General features: G+C 39.7%; 1 protein-coding gene across 2 annotated transcripts in view; it reads left to right on the plus strand.

Moving 5' to 3' along the window:
• Window positions 1–23,719, plus strand: part of LOC126100851 (integrator complex subunit 2) — an 82,019-nt gene that overhangs the window by 27,651 nt on the left and 30,649 nt on the right. For both annotated transcript variants that reach the window (XM_049911519.1, XM_049911520.1), the window contains exons 6-9: window positions 2,593–2,762; window positions 11,089–11,286; window positions 13,730–13,913; window positions 19,024–19,172. In XM_049911519.1, the coding sequence (XP_049767476.1) occupies window positions 2,593–2,762; window positions 11,089–11,286; window positions 13,730–13,913; window positions 19,024–19,172 (701 nt within the window). The remainder of the gene's footprint in view (window positions 1–2,592; window positions 2,763–11,088; window positions 11,287–13,729; window positions 13,914–19,023; window positions 19,173–23,719) is intronic.

Here is a 23,719-nt window from a genome sequence, read left to right on the forward strand (position 1 = left end):
CGTGCAGACCGCGTGAGACGACGCTTCATCCAGTCCCAAACATGCTCAATGGGGGACAGATCCGGAGATCTTGCTGGCCAGGGTAGTTGACTTACACCTTCTAGAGCACGTTGGGTGGCACGGGATACATGCGGACGTGCATTGTCCTGTTGGAACAGCAAGTTCCCTTGCCGGTCTAGGAATGGTAGAACGATGGGTTCGATGACGGTTTGGATGTACCGTGCACTATTCAGTGTCCCCTCAACGATCACCAGTGGTGTACGGCCAGTGTAGGAGATCGCCCCTCACACCATGATGCCGGGTGTTGGTCCTGTGTGCCTCGGTCATATGCAGTCCTGATTGTGGCGCTCACCTGCACGGCGCCAAACACGCATACGACCATCATTGGCACCAAGGCAGAAGCGACTCTCATCGCTGAAGACGACACGTCTCCATTCGTACCTCCATTCACGCCTGTCGCGACACCACTGGAGGCGGGCTGCACGATGTTGGGGCGTGAGCGGAAGACGGCCTAACGGTGTGCGGGACCGTAGCCCAGCTTCATGGAGATGGTTGCGAATGGTCCTCGCCGATACCCCAGGAGCAACAGTGTCCCTAATTTGCTGGGAAGTGGCAGTGTGGTCCCCTACGGCACTGCGTAGGATCCTACGGTCTTGGCGTGCATCCGTGCGTCGCTGCGGTCCGGTCCCAGGTCGACTGGCATGTGCACCTTCCGCCGACCACTGGCGACAACATCGATGTACTGTGGAGACCTCACGCCCCACGTGTTGAGCAATTCGGCGGTACGTCCACCCGGCCTCCCGCATGCCCACTATACGCCCTCGCTCAAAGTCCGTCAACTGCACATACCGTTCACGTCCACGCTGTCGCGGCATGCTACCAGTGTTAAAGACTGTGATGGAGCTCCGTATGCCACGGCAAACTGGCTGACACTGACGGCGGCGGTGCACAAATGCTGCGCAGCTAGTGCCATTCGACGGCCAACACCGCGGTTCCTAGTGTGTCCGCTGTGCCGTGCGTGTGATCATTGCTTGTACAGCCCTCTCGCAGTGTCCGGAGAAAGTATGGTGGGTCTGACACACCGGTGTCAATGTGTTCTTTTCTCCATTTCCAGGAGTGTATTTAAAAACTATACAGGTGAACAGCTGCCACACAATATGATTAAACAGGGGAAAATCCAGGATGGAATGTAACACTATTATGAGAAGGAAAGTTGTTACTTACCAGATAGAGGAGATGCTGAGTTGCAGATAGGCACAACGAAAAGACTCTCACAATTATAGCTTTCGGCTGTTAAGGCCTTTGTCAACAATAGACAGACATATGTGCGCACATGAGCATGCTTGCACACGCACACACACACACACACACACACACACACACACACATATTCATGCAAACACGACTCTCACACACATGACTGCAGTCTCCGGCAACAGAAACCACACGGTATGATTACTCCCATGAAAATTGTTGTCAAGAACAGGTCACAATTTAAAAATAATAGTAGCATTCATTAATATAATACTGTAAACAAAATGGCCTCCTTTACCCACAAGTTAAACTTATTCATGTGCAACAGTTAAGTAGGTAAGAGCCGTAACATATGTGGTCATCTCCTTTGTCAATTAATGTTACTGATACATAATGAAAACAGTTTTAAAACAAATTGAAATCACGTTTACCTCAAAAGTGTTTCTACTCCAAACATGAATTTAAGTACATGCTAAACCTGAAGGTTGATTTGAATACTGTGATGATTCATTTGGTATGGTCATATTGAAAGTGGTATACCTTCGCCTTCCAGTAAACTTTGAGCTTGCTTATGAAGGCAATTATAGGTGGACCTGTGGTCAATCCAAACCAGTTTATAAATTTAAATGTGGATTAAAATTAATGTGAAGCCCAGCCATATAAATGATAGCCATAGTTTCACTAAGAATATTTGCGAGCCATTTGATATCCTCGATTCAGAAAAAATGAGGTGTTGCAATTGTGATAAAAGGAACATGCAAATTAACTAAAATAACTAATCTCATTGAATCCATAACCTGGATCTCTGCAACACAGAAGACAATTGAATCTTCTTCTGTTCAACAAAGCTGTTGTCAGTCTTGTTTTCTGTCTTTATGAAAAGTGAGCTTGAGCTCTACATGTAACGAAGAAGGCTTTATAATGAATATTAATTCAGAACAGACTCTACACAGAGAAAAATACAGTATTAAGGAACACAAACTTACATTCACATCATAGATCACAGACCTCAGTGCAAAGGAAAACCTACAAACACATGGCAAAAATGAGCATATGTTTTTTGTGTATAATCTTTAGTCTGCAGTTGGATGTTAATGTGATCTTAGATACATTTTAATGGAACAACCGAATTCATCTGTGAAATGCAATTGTCATGAGTAATTTGCGTTTTTGCAAGTAACAACCTAATTCTATTTGTTTGAATGGTTGTTTACATTACCATTGTGTATGAAATAGGTCAGTGAGTGGAACCTATATGTTTGTCCAACATGTTTGCTTAAAAATTATGTATTTCACTTTTTATCATAAGTTGTAGCTTCAAATTGTTTGTTTCCACAGCGTAAATGGGAATCGCATACAGCATTGCAGTTGCTTCGTGATGAATTGCTTCGTCGTCTTCAGACCATTGTGCTGTTTTCTTTAGACAGCCAGCTGCCAGATTCGTGTGTTGTACAGGCATCAGCTCTACTAAGATTATACTGTGCATTGCGTGGCATTGCTGCTATAAAGTAAGTATTATTGCAGTTGAACTGTTAGAGGTGTGCATGGGGGCAGCTTTATTGCAAGACCAATCACAATTACCACATTGCTAGATGAACTCAGAATGTGCAAGGATAAACGTGTTTCGGTTCACAATGTACATTATTGTATTACTCATAACTGCTTGTTGTGAATGTTTTAAAGTTGTTTCTCCAAAGATGCTCATCAACCTCTGTAAGAAAATTTAAGAGAGAGAGACTTGAATTGGAGTCTAGTAGAGCTGGATTTCTGAAACTGGCACATTCCTCTTGTTACATAAAAAAGTTCATTGTAACTGAAAATGTACTGTAATTTGATGTGTGTTTTTTGTAGTTGAGTACAAGTACTGTGTTTCGTATTTTAACTGGAAATATCTCCTATACCTGTATTTACACACTTTTATAAATTTAATCTTACCTTGTTGTAACATGCTGATTTTAAACACACACTAAATGACAGTCATCTGCATTAACAGCAAAAGACTTACTATATTCAGTTATACATCACACCTTGTTATGTTTCTAATATTTAAACAATTGAAGATAAAAATCAGTAGAATCTCTAGCTTCTGGTAGTTTAAAAATTAGTTTTTAGGTATATTTCTGTACTAGTAACCTGGAAATAAGATTTGCCGAAGTTGTGAAGTAGGCGTAGCATACCTAACAGAAAAGTCTGTATTTTATTGTCCTTTGACATCTTGGAGGGAGAAGACTTAACAATTGCTCATTTCTATTATTTTCTGACACTGAAGTTTGACGAGCATCTCTCTGATGCTCTTTCACTTGCTGAATAAATTCATTTGTATCCCTTATATTAATAATACCTGGTAAGCGACCCAGATAGATGAGCAGCTCTTTGGTACAGGAAGAAGTCTTTTATGGAAGTCTTTTTAAGTTCGTGACAGCATATTTTTGAAGTACCCAATCTTTGTTACTTTTGTGTTCTTTCATTGCTTTCCAGTGTTATAATGAAAATTAATATCTAACCATCAGTTATACCATATGATATTTATTTGCATCACAGATCACATTATTTACAACATTGGAAAAAATAGTTGCATTAAAACCATTACATCTAATCAACTAAAGAAAAAATAGCTCTGCTACCTTAAAATGTTCAAAGTTATTTAAAAGAAAGCATTGACATGTCACTTGAGACATTATGCCACTGACCCATCAACACAAAGCAGGAGCCTGGAGTCTATATTTGAAAATGGAATATAAAGTGCCTTCAGCACAACACTAGACATTACGAAGTGTCCCCATTTCCTTCAGAATATTGCACAACACTAAACATTTGACAGTGTCCCTATTTCCTTCAGAATATTTATGCAGCTGAATACTGTCATTACAAGTAAACTAGGATGGGCTCTTTGGAAGTCAGCATTAACAGACTTCATCATTATCATCTTATGGTTAAAAGAAGAATCTACTATTGGGAAAACAGACTCTTGTTGATCTATGACCATATGAGTTATTAGTCTAGTTTGAAGGTGCAACTCTGTGTATTGTAGTGTTCCTTCCACCTTTGCTTGAAGTATTTGTCCCATTACGTTTATCAAAAGTGTGCTGATTTCATCACCAAAAATTCATTTTGGCACAATAATGAAGGAATCTTCAAAAGCTTTAACCTGGAAAATAGGTAATAGTTTTATCCGGTGACTTCACATTTCCCAATATTTTTACACAACAAATCATATTAAAGATTTCGCAGTTTGGAGAAATCTTTGGTGCAGTGTATCAATTAATCTGTGTGGTTTTGTAGTGCACAAGTATAAATACAAAAACCACCAAATACAGCACTTCAGCTTCACAAACATGTAAATAAACACACACCTTCTCCAGGCACAGGACATGAGATGTCATGTAAACATTTTTCTGGCAGTAATGCAGAACACTGAAAATGTTTATTTCAGTGTTTAGTCAGTATTGTTTTTACTATTTCATGAATGAAGACTGTGGCAACAGCCTGCTCTGTTGCATAGACTGAGATCTAGGTTAGGTTGGAAGATTGTATTTTGGTTATGAATTTTTGAAGCCCGTTGACGTAATTTCATAGGAAACTATCAAACTATTTCATGGAGCACAATTAAAATTCTTCTGCTTATCATATGGGAGGGCTGTGATGTTTGCGTACATCACTTGTCCTGTGCTGTAGGTGGCTAATAGAAGCAGAGTGGCAGACACCATGTTGGTTTACATATTTGCAAAAGTAAAGGCCGTATTTGATGGTTTTCATATCTGTACTCATGTACTAAGAAAATATTCTCGTTAATTAATGAGCCATATTTACATCACTTTCACATGTAATTGGCTTCTGTATGGAAACGTCTAACATGTTCTGGCATGCAGACAGGTATTTTGCAATTGTGGCAATACCAGGTTGTTTCTTTCCTGGCTTTCCAGTAGATTGTTTCATTTTCTCAAGACAACACTTGGAAATATGTGTTGGATGCTACTTCACCTTCAGATTCATCTATGAAAAAAGCCAAATTAAGGCAAATAAAACAGAAATAAATTATAATTACAGCTGCAGTGTCAGTAGCAACAATATTAGCAAGGAAAAATTGTACTATACTTCAGCTTACCTAAATATGGATCTTCTTCAGACTTTCCCATTCAGATATCTCTCCCTGTGATCCGGAATCATTGAATTCTTCCTGTAGAGGTTCCAAAATTTTATGATCGCTCAACAGATGTGATATATTTGTAACAGCAGATTGCAAAATCTAACAAGTACATGCACGAACCTCATGACGGTGCACACGCATTGGCTCGCTGAATCAGGATAACAGCTCTTGTGTTCACTGCTGTTTCTTTTGAAATAATTTTAGAAATTGACAACAGAAGGCAGCAAGTCATGATGTACAGGTAGCAAGATGTCTGTATATGGTTCCCATACAAAATGAGTCCAGTTTTTAGCAATAGGTAGCTCACACTTCAAGAAAACTGTGGCCAAAGATATTGTCAGGTGTGGTCCTGTAGACATGGTGGCTTGGGCACAATCTTTTGGACATGGCATTGTGGTGTGAGTTACGCTCAAGCTTGATCGCTAAAATGCTAAAAATCTGTCAGAACTGTGTCTTCTTTTGGTACAATTTATTGTGCAGAAGTGTGGGAAATGTAACTTCAAACTGTTACTGGAATAGAATTTATTGGGAGTATGTCTATTTTTGCTTAATGACACATCTAGAGCTACATTATTTACATGGGAAATGAACTGTTATTCTAAGTTTATACATGACTGCTAGAGTTGGAATAATAGGTTAAAATCCAGTGTGAAAATTCAGTAGCTAATTAGTTACCAATATTAGTATCCTGATACCTTCAGGTGTACTACATTTTTACATGGGAATTGTAAAATGCCAAATCTCACAACTCTTCTTCAAAACCACGAATTTCAAATTATGTTGATAAAATCATCTGATTTCACGTAATTTTTCTTGTTCTATTTTATGTAAAATGTTTCTGTCTGTAGCAGTTGTCAAAAACTAATTGGGCTTGGGGATTTTTAAGCTGCCTCTTTCATGAGTGAGTTTCATTTTGTTAGGGTTCTTCCAACACAATTTCATTCTGGTCTCGCACAACTGGTTTTATATGTTCATTACACTTTAGGCCTTTCATAGTCTTAGATATTTTTCTATTATTCCAAGAAGATTTTAGTGATTTCCAGTCATGTAATTGTTTAACAGGACTTTCTACCTATTTATATGCAATACTTTACTTTTGTGTATGTTTAGGATCAACAACCCGTATCAGGTATTAACCCTCTGCAGGTATTCCTGCATTTTACTACAGTTTACTGGAGTATAGTAGAGTTTTATTGGTCCTGGTAATCATATAGTACACAAATAGTATATTCTGATGTAGGACAAGTCATTGTATAACAAAATATAATATTAAATTTCCATTAATGTCATTGTTTCTACATTCAATGATCACTGAGTTACAATATACAGAGCAAATATTGTACAAAAATAAAGAGTAGATATTTTAAAGCAGAAAGAGCATGTACTGTACTGGCAGATTAATATTTGTATTACAGTTACATTTACATGGTAAATCATAAAGTTCTAGTAACATTTATACAATACATCACTAATGCAAAGACACAAATCATTAGTGAACTTTCAAGGAACTCGTGGGGGCTGTAGAAGCAGTGATGAGTCAACCATGTCATTTATTGATTTAATTTGTGGGGGAAGTCCCATAATACAGGGTTCCTTTTTTATTTAGGGTGGTGTTGGTGGACTCTAGATGAAAGTCTCCTTTTTTCCTGGTGTTATAGGAGTGGATATTTTCATTTTTCTGGAAGCGAGTGGGATTTTCCATTGAACATTTTTCACAAACACATGGAAGTGGGAGGACTGCTAGCTTTTTAAAAGAGTGGTCTACAGGTTTTATTCCATTTTACACCTTCCATTATTTGTGTAATTCTTTTTTGTAGCCTAAAGAGCTTTTGGCTAAGAGAAGAGTTACCCCAGAAAATAATTCCATTTCCTAAGAATTTAATGTTGTCTATATTCTGAAGCTCTTTGTCAAATATCTGAAGCTGAGCAGTTTGCTCACTTTTTTTCATATTATATAAATTTAGTGCCAATGTCTTACTTGCATTTATTACCAATTTGTTGTGACTGAACCAGTTTTCAATATTGTTCAGTGTCTCTGTTGTAGACTTCTGAAGCATTTCCATTTCTTTCCCATTCACTACCACACTTGTATCGTCAGCAAACTGGATGATGTTCCTGCAGAATTTGCTTAGGTCATTCACATATAACAGAAATATAAGAGTACCTTATGGCACTCCATATTTAATGGTTTCATAGTTTGAGTAGTGTTGGGTGGGTTTGATGAAATTTTGATGTTGCACTTCAACCACTTGTTTTCAACCGCTTAGCTATGACTTTATCCAGTTGTTAGATGTTCCTCTAATCCCCATGTTGTCAAGCTTAGGCAATAGTTGTTTGTGATCTGTGATATCAAATGCCTTAGAGAGATCTAGACACATTCCAATGCCATTTTTGCTGTTATCTAGTCTCTGAAGTACTTCACTTAATAGTGCAAAAATTACTGTGTCAGTTGATCGACCTTTCCTGAAACCATGTTGTGCTGTAGATGGTATTTTGTGCTCCTCTAGAAAATCTACTACTCTTCTTTGAACAATTTTTTCTATGATTTTTGAGAATACAGATAGTAGAGCACAATGGGCGTGTAGTTAGCCACTACATCCTTCTTAACATTTTTGAATAGTGGTTGGAGCTTAGCTGTTTTTAGGCACAATGGGAAAATTCCAGTTTGAAAGGAACTATTATAAAGGTGAACTAATGGTTCGCTAATGAGATCTCCACATTTTTTTAATAAGGCTGCCTGGGATGTCATCTATTCCAGTGGAATGATTAACTTTTAAAGTTCTGATAACTGACAGGACATCTTTCTGGGTAGTTGGAAAGTGAAACAGTGAAGTAGGATTTATGTTGGTATTTACATATGATACTGGGCATTTTGTATTGCAAGGTGTTGTGACGTTTCTCTATACCAAAGCATTTTCTGGAAATGTAGCTCGTAGGACTTGCAGTGCTATGTGCAAGATTGTTTATGTAAATTGTGAATAATACTGGCCCTATACCACACCCTGGGTGCTCATTTACCCATTGAGACACTGTTGCACACACCGAAACTGAGTTTACTGTCCATGTAATTTCAGTAAAGCCAGCCATTACCCATAAAGAGTAGTAGGTACCAGTTCTGTATTGGCCACAATTTCTTGAGGAATTAATGACACAAATGTTCTATACCTTTTGGCCTCCAGTGCTTCACTTTGGAAGATTAAATGTGATATAGTTTCATCTTCCTTGCACCATAGTCCATGCTAGAGTGCTTCTTTGTTAACACCCATTGTGTGCAGGTGTTTTTATTAAGTTCCCAGGGCCTGTCATAGCTCTACCATGAGTGTAACCTGTATCCTGTTCAAGCCCTGGATTGCAGAACTTCTCTTGAAGCATCATTAGCTTGCCATGTTTTTGTTTTTGGATCTGCAGGCTGCCTGTTGATCCAGTTACATATTTTTGATTCTTAATTGCGTTAGTGATAGTTAGTGCAGGTTTCGGTACAGCAAATGAAGTCACCGCTCATTTCCTAGCCAGCCAATCAGGTTGTTCATTGCCATTAACTCCTGAGTGACCAGGTGCCCACAAAAGGTTTACCTTGTTGCCTCCTCTAGTCTCATAAGAGAAATGTGGCATTCCACAATGATCTTTGATCTCGTTGTGGGTACTTCGAGAGAGATTTCGGTGCTGCTAGGCTGTATGAATGAATGCAGATATTGTGATCCATGTAGCACCTACACAGATTCTCTTCCACACACTCTCTGATAGCAAGTATTTATGCCTGGAATACTGTGGCCAGCTTCCCTCTTGCTCTTTCAATTCTAGGCCGTATCCTGTATACTACGGCCCCAGCACATTTTTCTGTTTCCTACCCACCAGTAAACCAGACTATGTCCCCTGAATGGTATTTGGTTCCTTCTTCCACTGCTGCATACTTCCAACTGCTGCCTTGAAAGGTTTATTGAAGCGACTGGAAATTATTGTATAGTCAGCTGTCATTTCATTGGCCATTCCTAAGTTGCCACATTCATTATATTCGGGTGGGATACTGTATATTCCTAAGGTTTCCCGTTATTGCCAGGTCTTAATCTGTGCACACCCACCACTGCCTCCGTTGTAACCCAAAGGTGTAATGGAAGCATGTCTAGCGTGGTCTTCATCGCAGTGGTTGGCGTTTTGCTAACTCTGCCTGTTACGGTAAAGAAAGCCAGTCTGTGCACCTAGCCGAGCTCTGTAATAGCCACCTTCTGTTCTACTTTATTTCACTGTACTGTAGCTGCATAAATTATCATAGGTCTTATTACAGCTAGATGTATATCCCGTACATACTCCTGGAAAGTAGACTCCAGCTGTTACCACAGGCCTGTCTACTGCACATAAGAGCACCATTTGATTTGGAGCATGTATTTGTTGTGTGAAGGGTCCGTGACAGTTTTGCATCATCAGTTACCTGTAGACACTTCACTGCCCCCCTCTAGTGGTAGAATCTCATCAAGAAGCTTGAGGCTGCAGTATGTGTCCTGGGTATGCTTCCTTGTGAACAGTACTACAACAGTTTTCCTGGAGCTGACTTTTATAACCTGTTTCCTGCATCAGTTTTGCAGAAGGTTGAGGGTGCAAGGTGTTACTTTTGTAATGCTACTTGCAAATTTGCCAAGAATTACTATGAATGAATTGGCTTTGTATTCTGCTGTGAGGTGATGTTGACCAGTGGAGATCACTGTTGGATAACTGCCATCCTAAAAACCAAGACTGCAGTGCTATAGATTGTTTTCTTATTTCTTGTGTCACCTTTTACTGGATCCAATTTCTTGAGAAGTGGGAGTGTTAGATCCCTCCCTTGTTCTTTTGTTCCCTGTCTCGGGGAGGTGGAAGGGGCCTGCCCATCATTCTGAGGCAGTCTCTTTTTTGGAAGTCTTATGTTTAGTAAGCCATCCTTTGCCTTCCTTTCCCTTTTGTTCTGTGAGAAGTTTTCTCCTCTGAGCCCCAGACAAGAATTTGACTTTTATGTGGTCCAACTTCTCAGTTACATTTTCCACTTCTTGGACAAGTCTGTCACCCAGTCCAGTTGCAGAAACATCTTCCATAAGTTCCAACCATGTTGCTTGAGTGTTTGAGGTCTCTTCAAGCCCCTCAAAGTTTTGTATTGTTTTCTGTGTTCTTTATTTTGGTCCCATTAGAACTGGGATATATCAGGTCAACACGAGAGGAGCCCCACATGGTGCGAGGCTAATTACTCAGAGAGGCTGCTCGGTATCCCTGAGGCTACATTGACAACACATCTTCCCATGTGCCATGGACCCCTCAGTACAGATCCCATCAAACCTTGTTGTGGGTATGTAGGGAGTTTGGGAAGGACTATTGGAATGATTGTGGGAGAGATGGGGGTGTTGTGGGACATGCTTTGTCTGATTCGTCCACTGAGATCTGCCTAGCGAGGGAGGTGGCCAGTAGCTGTGCTACAGCTGGTATAACCCTCAGCTTCATGTGAACACACAAACCTCTCCCGACGTGGTAAGTGCTACAAAAAGGCAATGTCCCCTGGAGAGGTGTAATAAATTCATTGATTACAGTACTTAAATATGTGATTAATGAAATAAACATTTTTTTTATTAATGGTTTTAGCAACATTGATATTCCATCTTTTAATAACCTTATGTGAAATATTGTATAACAAATAATAGTGGTATTTTCCTTCCTTGTTGTTCCAGGTTCCAGGAAGAGGAAGTGTCACTAATTGTACAGCTTTTGACATCTCATCCCCCACCATCTCCTGCTGGAGTCCGATTTGTGTCACTGGGTCTTTGCATGCTCATTGCTTGTCCCTCTCTCATCAGTCAACAAGAACATGAAAAGCGAAGCATAGAGTGGGTTCAGTGGCTTGTTAGGGAAGAAGCATATTTTGAAAGGTGAGCAACAGTGCAAAAATATGCCTTTTTTATTCTTCTCTCAACCAAAATATATAATTTATTTCTTTAAGCTTACTACTGCCCAAATTATGACAGTATGTGCATTAATTTTGTGAATGATGTTAAAGAAAGTGGATTAAATTGCACTTGACCAGAAAGTTAGTTAGAACACCAAGGTATTTCACTTTGCATGGTCGTGTTGGAGGGGACTCACTCAGCCAAATGTAGGTTTAAGGTGGATTCCAGATCATGGTAGACCTTGGCATTTTTTGCATTAACATAGCATTGCTAGAGGTGGAAAGAAACAATACATAACCAACTAGGGATCAAAACTCAAACCTTACCCACTAAATCACCATGACACTTGATTTGTTCCCTCTGGCAATCATTTTGAAACAAATGAAAGTTCCCAGAATGAGAATTTTCACTCTGCAGCGGAGTGTGGAAATTTCAAATGAAAGTTTGTAATTCAGACCAAATGCCAAGATTAATTGATTGAAGTAGCTTCCCACCTGTCCCCCCACCCCCTTCCCTACCTCCTCACCATCATGACCAAGTGCTTCCACATATTGTTGCCTGCACGATTCAAACTCTTCAGAATTGCTATACAGTCCCATCTTAACCTTGTTACATTAACATCCATTTGGTCCACTCAGCGATGCATTAAGGGGCATCTTTTCATTCCCAAACACGGGTGAACGAAGCGATGCATACTCTTGTCTGCTGCTCACCTGAGAAAGTTTTTTGTCATGGTATTATAAAACTTGTGGAACAGTGGATTACCGTATTTACTCGAATCTAAGCCTCACTTTTTTTCCGGTTTTTGTAATCCAAAAAACCGCCTGTGGCTTAGAATCGAGTGCAAAGTAAGCGGAAGTTCTGAAAAATGTTGGTAGGTGCCGCCACAACTAACTTCAGCCGTCGAATATATGTAGTGCACAATGATAAATACTGGCGCCAAAACCTCTGCGTCAGTAAATAAATTTAAAAAAAGGTTGAAGACGACTTTTTTCTCCGCCCCGAGTTTCGACCACTGCATTTTCATACATTATCCAATGAAGTAAATACAAATTCCGCATTGTTCATCTTCGAATGTAACAGCATTCCAATGTACTATGAATATCCGAATGGCAAGATTGCTCGGGATGTTTGTCAATATGGCCAACTCTACATTCTGAAATTTTCCTACCTGTGAGAAGAGATGGTTGCTAATAGGAACTTTTTGAATTGTGAATCACATGCAGTATTCTCTTCACCATAAGAATAATACGAATATAAACATTTTGCCATGTATTCTTTCGTGTTTGCTGCTATCTCATTTAAATCCTGTCTGCCTAATAAACCACGAAACTAGAGTGAGACAACAGCAAACGCGGAAAAATATACATATCATGTCATGTTTATATTCGTATTATTCTTATGCCTAATAGTGATACAGTCAGAAATGAAGCACGGCAATTGACTAGATTTTTAAATCTAAGATGACCCTAATTTCTGTGCAGAATGTAATATACTAAAGAGGCGTCTGCAAAGATTTTCAAACGGAGAAAAATTTTCGCTAAACTCTCGTTCAGAACATCTTCTATCATACGCAGTCTATTATTTAGTTCTTGTTGATCATTATCAAAGAAAGCAGCAGTGTAAGTAACAACAAATAGCAATCTCTTGCCATTGTTTCACTAATGAGACGACTTTTTTTTAATTGTTAAGTGGCGGTGGCGTGCACAAAAGCAAGCCATGCCGCGAGCAGCGACAGGCCATAGACACTCATTATCAGAATGTGACAAACAGTGCATGACACAATACAATAATGCATTTTCAGCTTAGAGTGACGTAAACACCTATAACAAAAAGAACGGCACTTATCAGATCAAAGAAAAATAAGCAATCAATTCAAACCAGACGAAGCACGTGAAAAAGGAATGGTACCCATACGGATGGAGCGCCTGACGCATAGCAATGGCTACCTGGTAAAGCTTAACTGCTAAGCTTACGACTCGAACTAAACTACTGTAGCTGTATCGCCATTCATTCGACCTAAATTGTGTCTCATATTACAATGGACCAACTTTGTTTCGATTTGGAGGTGCGGCCTAAAACTTCTCTCTCCCCTTGAATGTCGAGTCTCTAATTTCAGGTGCGGCTTAGATTCAGGAAATTTTTTTTTTCCCTTGATTTCGAGTCTCATTTTTCATGTGCGGCTTAGATTCGAGTGCGGCTTAGATTCGAGTAAATACGGTAAGTGCATTGAAAACTAGTGAAAACTATTGAAACTATTGAAAACTATGTTTAAAAATTATTTTGTTTTAAGTTTTGTTCATTTGTAACAAGTTATGAAAATTTAGTGCAGATACTTATTGAGTTATCTTGTATAGGAGGAATGTAAAATTTTTTGTTGAACATGGTTGTAAATAATATTTATTGTTCTTAATCTTATCAACAGCTCAAGTGGAGTGACAGCATCATTTGGAGAAATGCTGTTGCTTATGGCAATCCATTTCCACAGCAATCAGCTAAGTGCTATCTGTGAACTAGTATGTTCCACCCTTGGAATGAAAGTACAGATACGTTCAAACAACATGACACGAATGAAACAAATTTTCACACAGGAGATTTTTACAGAGCAGGTAATGGACTGTTTATTGTTTATTAGTGACTGAAACACTTTACAGATTGGCTTATTCAGTACATCCAAGAAGTCCTTTTACCCCTAGGCAAAAACAGTGTATTTTATATTCGGGCACTTACATACAAAAGCTTTTTATCCAGCAGATATGTATGTGCATCATAATGCCCACAGCAGAGGTCTAAGCATCTACAAGTCCTCCTTGTCGTCTGTGGAGCATATCCCGACTTATGCTTCAAAGGGTTGCCTAAACACTTTAGCATAATTTTTATTGGTGTAACGCTCTTGAACCGTGTGGGACTTGATTATTCCCCATAACGAGCTGGCAGGTATGGTTGCCATTCCAATCAGATCTGAATAGCACAGTGTGCTGGAGCTGCATTTTCTTGTAACAACACGTCATTCTTTATTCCCTTGCCTTTGAGCTGAGGTATTAATCCATTCAGAACTTGTAGAAATAATGACTTCTTTCAGTTACCATTCAAAGAAATGCGGTCCAAACAGGTATCTGATGATTTTCCAGTGCTTATCGTAACATGAGATGAGTTCCTTTCCCTCTCTTGCGCGTACTAGAGATTTTTCTTGAACCATAAAGCCACATGCTTCCTGTCTGAACTGTGATATATCTCACATTTTTCAGAAAATAACACACTTACGCGAGACACACCATTCAGAGATTGTGCCAACAAAGCATGCTAGACTACAGTTTGCTGCTCCGTATCATTATCAGATAATTCATTAAAAACCTTGGTCGAAATCCTTTTGAAATCTTTTTTTAACATGTTATGCATTGAAGACCAGGGTACTTGAAGGTCAGATGCTGGTTTTCGAATGTATTTAAGACTGCTCAGTTGATCGAGTGATGGCAGTACCTGTTCCCTCTCACAATTTGTTACGTCAACTGTATGGCCTGTGTTTAAGGCTGTCTCAGGGGAGGGGGGAACAAATATGCTTGATTGATGAGTTGGGATCTTTCCAAAGCAGTCTGTAAACACATCATCATTGTCTGCTTGTAGTATTCATGTACTGCCAGAAGTGCCACAAATGACTTGACGACATTGTAACTGTATCTACTCACATCAACAATGGTTTCACAACCGAAACAGTGCGGTACTGATAATGATGTTTTTCACCTGCTTCAGAATAGGAATATGAATAAAATAACTAAATAGTTTTTGGTTTTTGACCATTTCTTGTGGATGTAATTTTAAAAGCCTGTAATTTAAAGTTAATATGTCCCCTACATATATTACTTATTGGTGATCATCATATCATGCCAATCAGTTACATACAGGTTTTTTTTTTAAGTCAACTATTATAACATCTGCTCATTTATTTAAGACTCAAAATCTGTAAACAGAATAGCTGGCCAGTACTCACTTTTAGGAATCAGAATTTCATGTACAGCCAGTAGAAACATAAGAAAGTGTTGCTGGCTGTTGGTGCCAGAAAAATATTAGAAAATCTTAAGTAAATGTACTGTCCTGCTGTTTGAAAAAAGTACCCTATTGGTAAATGTTCAGTTGATAGCCTTGAAAATCTGAATAATTTTATCTTTATTTATTCCTTCCTAGTCCACCATATCTTTACTTAGTACTTAAAATAATCGTCTCTTTGACTCCCATCTTCACTGGGGAAATAGTGCATTCAGAGTTGGGAGACTTGGAGTTTTAGTCTGCGTATCGTATTTACTAATTAAATTTAGTACTTCCCTTTGATAATTTTTCATCTGCATTGTACTCATTAATAAATTGAGACAGCTTTCCTGCTCTCTCCTCTCATCACATGTTTGTTGCACTACACATTACTTTGGATGTGTGGTGCATAGTGGTTAAGATAGGGAGGAATGGAGTTCACAGATGCATCAAGCTCTACATGTTTCAATTCCATGGGACCTCTCTGAATTGCTTTAGGTCAATGCCTTGTTGTTGTTGTTGTTGTTGTTGTTGTTGTTGAGGTCTTCAGTCCTGAGAGTGGTTTGATGCAGCTCTCCATGCTACTCTATCCTGTGCAAGCTTCTTCATCACCCAGTACCTACTGCAGCCTACATCCTTCTGAATCTGCTTAGTGTATTCATCTCTTGATCTCCCTCTACGATTTTTACCCTCCACGCTGCCCTCCAGTACTAAATTGGTGATCCCTTGATGCCTCAGAACATGTCCTATCAACTGATCCCTTCTTATGGTCAAGTTGTGCCACAAACTCCTCTTCTCCCCAATTCTATTCAATACCTCCTCATTAGTTATGTGATCTACCCATCTAATCTTCAGCATTCTTCTGTAGCACCACATTTCGAAAGCTTCTATTTTCTTCTTGTCTAAACTATTTATCGTCCATGTTTCACTTCGATACGTAGCTACACTCCATACAAATACTTTCAGAAACAACTTCCTGACACTTAAATCTATACTCGATGTTAACAAATTTCTCTTCTTCAGAAACGCTTTCCTTTCCATTGCCAGTCTACAATTTATATCCTCTCTACTTCGACCATCATCAGTTATTTTGCTCCCCAAATAGCAAAACTCCTTTACTACTTAAAGTGTCTCATTTCCTAATCTAATTCCCTCAGCATCACCTGACTACATTCCATTATCCTTGTTTTGCTTTTGTTGATGTTCATCTTATACCCTCCTTTCAAGACACTGTCCATTCCATTCAACTGCTCTTCCAAGTCTTTTGCTGTCTCTGACAGAATTACAATGTCATTGGCGAACCTCAAAGTTTTTATTTCTGCTCCGTGGATTTTAATACCTACTCCGATCTTTACTTTTGTTTCCTTTACTGCTTGCTCAATATACAGATTGAATAGCGTCGGGGAGAGACTACAACCCTGTCTCACTCCCTTCCCAACCGCTGCTTCCCTTTCATGTCCCTCGACTCTTATAACGGCCATCTGCTTTCTGTACTAATTGTAAATAGCCTTTTGCTCCCTGTATTTTACCTCTGCCACCTTCAGAATTTGAAAGAGAGTATTCCAGTCAGCATTGTCAAAAGCTTTCTCTAAGTCTACAAATACTAGAAACGTAGGTTTGCCTTTCCTTAATCTTTCTTCTACGATAAGTCATAGGGTCAGTACTGCCTCATGTGTTCCAACATTTCTACAGAATCCAAACTGATCTTTCTCGAGGTCAGCTTCTACCAGTTTTCCATTCACCTGTAAAGAATTCGTGTTAGTATTTTGCAGCTGTGGCTTATTAAACTGATGGTTTGGTAATTTTCACATCTGTCAACACCTGCTTTCTTTGGGATTGGAATTATCATATTCTTCTTGAAGTCTGAGGGATTTTCGCCTGTCTCATACATCTTGCTCACCAGATGGTAGAATTTTGTCAGGACTGTTTCTCCCAAGGCTGTCAGTAGTTCTAATGGAATGTTGTCTACTCCCGGGGCCTTGTTTCAACTTAGGTCTTTCAGTGCTCTGTCAAACTCTTCACGCAGTATCATATCTCCCATTTCATCATCATCTACCTCCTCTTCCATTTCCATAATATTGTCCTCAAGAACATCGCCCCTGTATAGACCCTCTATATACTCCTTCCACCTTTCTGCTTTCCCTTCTTTGCTTAGAAGTGGGTTTCCATCTGAGCTCTTTACATTCATGCAAGTGGTTCTCTTTTCTCCAAAGGTCTCTTTAATTTTCCTGTAGGCAGTATCTATCTTACCCCTCATGAGATATGCCTCTACATCCTTATTTTTGTCCTCTAGCCATCCCTGCTCAGCCATTTTGCACTTCCTGTCGATTTCATTTTTGAGACGTTTGTATTCCTTTTTGCCTGCTTCACTTGCTGCGTTTTTGTATTTTCTCCTTTCATCAGTTAAATTCAGTATCTCTTCCGTTACCCAAGGATTTCTACTAGCCCTCGTCTTTTTACCTACTTGATCGTCTGCTGCCTTCACTATTTCATTCCTCAAAGCTACCCATTCTTCTTCTACTGTATTTCTTTCCCCCATTCCTCTCAATTGTTCCCTTATGCTCTCCCTGAAACTCTGTACAACCTCTGGTTCTTTCAGTTTATGCAGGTCCCATCTCCTTAAATTCCCACATTTTTGCAGTTTCTTCAGTTTTAATCTACAGTTCATAACCAATAGATTGTGGTCAGAGTCCACATCTGCCCCTGGAAATGTCTTACAATTTAAAATCTGGTTCCTAAATCTCTATCTTACCATTATATAATCTATCTGATACCTTCTAGTATCTCCAGGATTCTTCCATGTATACAACCTTCTGTTATGTTTCTTGAACCAAGTGTTAGCTATGATTAAAAATACTACCAGACGGCTTCCTCTTTCATTTCTTATCCCCAATCCATATTCACCTACTATGTTTCCTTCTCTCCTTTTTCCTACTCTCGAATTCCAGTCACCCATGACTATTAAATTTTCGTCTCCCTTCACTACCTGAATAATTTCTTTTATCTCATCATACATTTCATCAATTTCTTCATCATCTGCAGAGCTAGTTAGCATATAAACTTGTACTACTGTAGTAGGTGTGGGCTTCGTGTCTATCTTGTGCAGAATAATGTGTTCACTATGCTGTTGGTAGTAGCTTACCCTCCTATTTTTTATTCATTATTAAACCTACTCCTGCATTACCCCTATTTGATTTTGTATTAATACCTTATCACTGCTTAAAACAGATCACAGCTCTCCAACTGAGCTGGTACGCTTTCTAATACAATGTTGGTAAGATGTTAAACCCAAACCATTTCTTCCACCATTGCTCCTAGACAATTGACAGATACCACTGATTTTATTGGTTTACAGATTATGTTATGGTGTAGCATTTGTTACCAGTTTCTTTCTATAATTATGTCTCAGTGTAACTAAAGATCTTTCTAGGAAAGGAAATAGCTCTATGACTTTGAATTTACTTTTGTTGGTATTTGACGGAGATACAAGTGAATTGTTGGTGTTGATCTCAGACGAGCAAGGAATTGTATTTTGTGTTATTCAGATTTGTAACAATTGAGTTATATAATTCGTGAAAGTACTTATTGTTGTAGTTGTGTATTATATGTGGCAACAAAGAGTAATACAGAAAACTGCTAACATTTTATAGCTTTTTTGTGAAATTGATTGTGCTCGTATGATTATCTCAATTCTAGGTTGTGACATCACATGCTGTGAAAGTGCCAGTTACAGCCAATCTCAATGCTGACATTCCAGGATTCCTGCCAATCCATTGCATTCACCAGCTGCTGAAGAGCAGAGCATTCACAAAACACAGGGTGCCCATCAAGGACTGGATTTACAAGTATAAATATCAATGTTTTATCCATATTTAGCTTGAGAGTATGGGTTGATTGTATTTGAAGTTCAAGTTTCAAAATGCTGTAAAAGAAGAACCACTGCTCAGAATGACATCAAATTTGAATGGAATGTTATCAAAGTAGGAGGGATATGCGATGGAAACAAAAAGAATTTAATGACAGTTTTCTCACTAGGTGGCCACTGTAAGTGTCGTAATGTAAATAGATTCGGCTACAAATGGCAGATGAATTGCAATACAATGGCTATGGTGCCCATTAAACCAACTGTATTAAGCAATGTGTATGATCGCACAAGTTTGGCTTTCAACAGTTGTGGAACTGTTACTTAGGCAAGCCTGTCCACCACAGCAAGGTCGTACCACATCATATGGGAAAATTTGTTTTTAATTCTCCTAAGGCCAAAAACTGCATAAAAAGCAATGATGAAATCAGTTTTTAACTGTATTGAATCCAAAAACTATGTCAGAAGTAACAATTAAATTGGTTTTTAATTGTTGTAAGACTAGCACGAGACATGTTCGATATGCTGTCCGCTGTTTCATGCCACAAGTTGAAATCGAGAAACTGTGAGTTCCACAACATATCACAGTATCTCAGGGCTCATGTACAGAATGTGTTTCGCAGTACGTGCCTTCAGTTCAGCTATTTTGTAATCAGAGCACTGAGCACAATATCTTTCAGATAATGCCACAAGCCAGAAGTCACATGGATAAAGATCAGATGATTTGGATGGCCAGGCTGTAAAAAATGATGGCTGGTAATTCTAGCATTTCCAGAATGTCCCTGCAGCAGCTGCTTGACTGGTTCTGCAATGTGTGGTGGAGCGCCATCTTCCACAAAAATCATGCTGCCTGCATATCCAAGCTGTTTAAGGATTGGAATGATGTCAGTGCACAAAAGACACTCATAGTGTTTACCAGTGACTGTACAGGTAACAGGACCCATAACCATCGCCTTCAAAAAATATGGCCCAAAGATAAATGATGCTGTAATCCTGTATGACACAGTTACCTTTGCAGAATGAAACTGTACTGGTTGATGTGCGAGTAGATTTTCCATTGCTCAACTTCTGCAGTTTGGTGTACTGTCACATTCTTGGAGATGGAAGTGGTCTTTGTCTGTCCACAGAACATTCCATGGCCATTCATTTTCTACCTCCATGTGAGCAAGAAATTGTAGAGCAAACACTTGCCTTTCTGACAGGTCAGGATGAAGCAGGTCCTGAACATTGGTAATTTTGTATGGCTAGCAATGCAAGATGGTTTGTAGAATTTTATGCACCGTGCTTACAAGTGTGTCGATAAGTTCCCCATGATCTGCATGTTTATACACTACCACTTGACCCGTCCTGCAATGCTGTTGCCCATCTACAATTAAGTCAGATCAATTGTTTTTCACCCTCTGCCACACTGCACTTCAAAATAACCTAAATAACCTGTCTTTTTCGAATTTCGTAATCATTTTCTCCAGACCCTTGGCAGACATTGGACCAATGCCTTTCTTTACACCCTGAGTGTCTGGAACTTCTGCAGAGCTACTGACACACAGTCACCATTCTTGTAAAAATGCTGTACCAGCAGCACACGGCCCTGCATTGAGAGTCATGTTGAACATCTCAGTTGCAAACTGAGGAACAACTGTGTACCCTGGCTCTGTTATTTTTCAGATTCTGTCGCTTACAGCGCCACAAACCTGAAGTTTCCATTGTTTAAATTTTTTGTCACCGTCAAGTCTACCCTTTCATTGGTAATATTATGTTCAAATTTGACATCATGCAATGGTTCACTGTTACAGCATTTTGAAACTGGAACTTTAATTGTAATCATCCTATATATTGTTAAGGATGTCAGCAAAATATAAAAAAAGACATGGTTTTTTAAAGTTAACATAAATACCTGTGCATAACATAATCAAAGTACGTACTTAGAAATGATTCAGGCACTATTATTTTCCCCGCAAGGATTTATTAGTGTATATGTGGAACTGGAGTAACAGGTCATACATCTGACAACATGTCTTGAATTTAATGGGGAAAATGATGCTTCCTTAGTAACAAATCAGGTGAAAAGAAGGGGAAAACAGGATAGCTCAGATTAAAATATTATGTGCATGCTATTGACAGCACTGAGGGATGAGGCTCTCTGTGACTTAATAATAACAAATAATGGGAACTGGCAAAAGGACTTGTTCCTATGGCTGAGGAAGCAACATTTTTCATTGCACCACACCCCCCACCAAAAAGGAAGGGGAGAAATGGGGCTGATTTTATATTTGCCTAATTACTGATGCCATCTGTGAATGCACGAATTAACTATTGTGCTATTTTGACTACCTTCTGGTTTAAATTTAAGAGCACTTGCATCACAAGCTGCTTGTGATGACAGAAAATGTTAACAGAATGTTTTCAGCTTCGGTCTTAAAAGGAGCAATGGAACAAAGTGTGAACATTAAGTTTTGTATTAAAGAGTAGAAGTGCTATAGACACACTTTTGAAGTGATACAAACTGTTTGTGACGGTCAAGCAATGAGTTATAAAAATGTTTAAAGTGGCATCCAAGGTTTCATGATAGTAGACAGAGCACTGAAAGTAATCCACATCCAGGAGCATCATCGACAATTCAAGTTGTACAAAATGTTCAAAAATGGGCTGAAATCCTTCAAAATGATTGTGGTACCCTACCAGGTTAATTGAGGAGCTCACTGGAATTCCTAAAACATTTGTGTGTTGCTTTTCAGCCAATTTTAGCATAGGTCCACTTGGAATATGTTAACTTTTCATCTGGAACATTTTTGTCATATGAGCCTGTTTTTCAAGATATTTAATTGTTCCAAGTTAAAACAAACATAGAAGGAAACATTCCACGAAGGAAAAATATACCTAAAAACAAAGATGGTGTGACTTACCAAACAAAAGCGCTGGCAGGTCGATAGACACACAAACAAACACAAACATACACACAAAATTCTAGCTTTCGCAGCCAACGGTTGCCTCATCAGGAAAGAGGGAAGGAGAGGGAAAGACAAAAGGATTTGGGTTTTAAGGGAGAGGATCATTTTTCTTCGTGGCACGATGATCCTAATCCTACTCCTAATGATCCAACTCCCCAAGACACTATCCAAATTGAACCATGCCTGGAACAGTTCCGTCCTCCGTCACAGCGGGACCCACCTCCTCTTCCTCAAAATCACCCTCTCCTAACCTTCCAGGAATTTCTGACTTCCAGCCTTGCCTCTCAATCCTTCTTAAAAAACCTTAATCCTACTCCCAACATCACCACTGCTGAAGCCCAGGCTATCCGTGATCTGAAGGCTGACCAATCCATCGTCATTCTTCCGGCGGACAAGGGTTCCACGACTGTGGTACTTGATCGTCGGGAGTATGTGGCTGAGGGACTGCGTCAGCTTTCAGACAACACTACTTACAAAGTTTGCCAAGGTAATCCCATTCCTGATGTCCAGGCGGAGCTTCAGGGAATCCTCAGAACCTTAGGCCCCCTACAAAACCTTTCACCTGACTCCATCAACCTCCTGACCCCACCAACACCCCGCACCGCTACCTTCTACCTTCTTCCCAAAATTCACAAACCCAATCATCCCGGCCGTCCCATTGTAGCTGGTTACCAAGCCCCCACAGAACGCATCTCTGCCTACGTAGATCAACACCTTCAACCCATTACATGCAGTCTCCCATCCTTCATCAAAGACACCAACCACTTTCTCGAACGCCTGGAATCCCTACCCAGTCTGTTACCCCCGGAAACCATCCTTGTAACCATTAATGCCACTTCCTTATACACAAATATTCCACATGTCCAGGGCCTCGCTGCGATGGAGCACTTCCTTTCACGCCGATTACCTGCCGCCCTACCTAAAACCTCTTTCCTCATTACCTTAGCCAGCTTCATCCTGACCCACAACTTCTTCACTTTTGAAGGCCAGACATACCAACAATTAAAGGGAACAGCCATGGGTACCAGGATGGCCCCCTCGTACGCCAACCTATTCATGGGTCACTTAGAGGAAGCCTTCTTGGTTACCCAGGCCTGCCAACCCAAAGTTTGGTACAGATTTATTGATGACATTTTCATGATCTGGACTCACAGTGAAGAAGAACTCCAGAATTTCCTCTCCAACCTCAACTCCTTTGGTTCCATCAGATTCACCAGTCTCACTCTAAATCCCATGCCACTTTCCTTGACGTTGACCTCCACCTGTCCAATGGCCAGCTTCACACGTCCGTCCACATCAAACCCACCAACAAGCAACAGTACCTCCATTATGACAGCTGCCACCCATTCCACATCAAACGGTCCCTTCCCTACAGCCTAGGTCTTCGTGGCAAACGAATCTGCTCCAGTCCGGAATCCTTGAACCATTACACCAACAACCTGAAAACAGCTTTTGCATCCCGTAACTACCCTCCTGACCTGGTACAGAAGCAAATAAACAGAGCCACTTCCTCATCTCCTCAAACCCGGAACCTTCCACAGAAGAACCCCAAAAGTGCCCCACTTGTGACAGGATACTTTCC

Source organism: Schistocerca cancellata, chromosome 9 (assembly GCF_023864275.1).
Source record: "Schistocerca cancellata isolate TAMUIC-IGC-003103 chromosome 9, iqSchCanc2.1, whole genome shotgun sequence".
Classification (NCBI taxonomy): domain Eukaryota; kingdom Metazoa; phylum Arthropoda; class Insecta; order Orthoptera; family Acrididae; genus Schistocerca; species Schistocerca cancellata.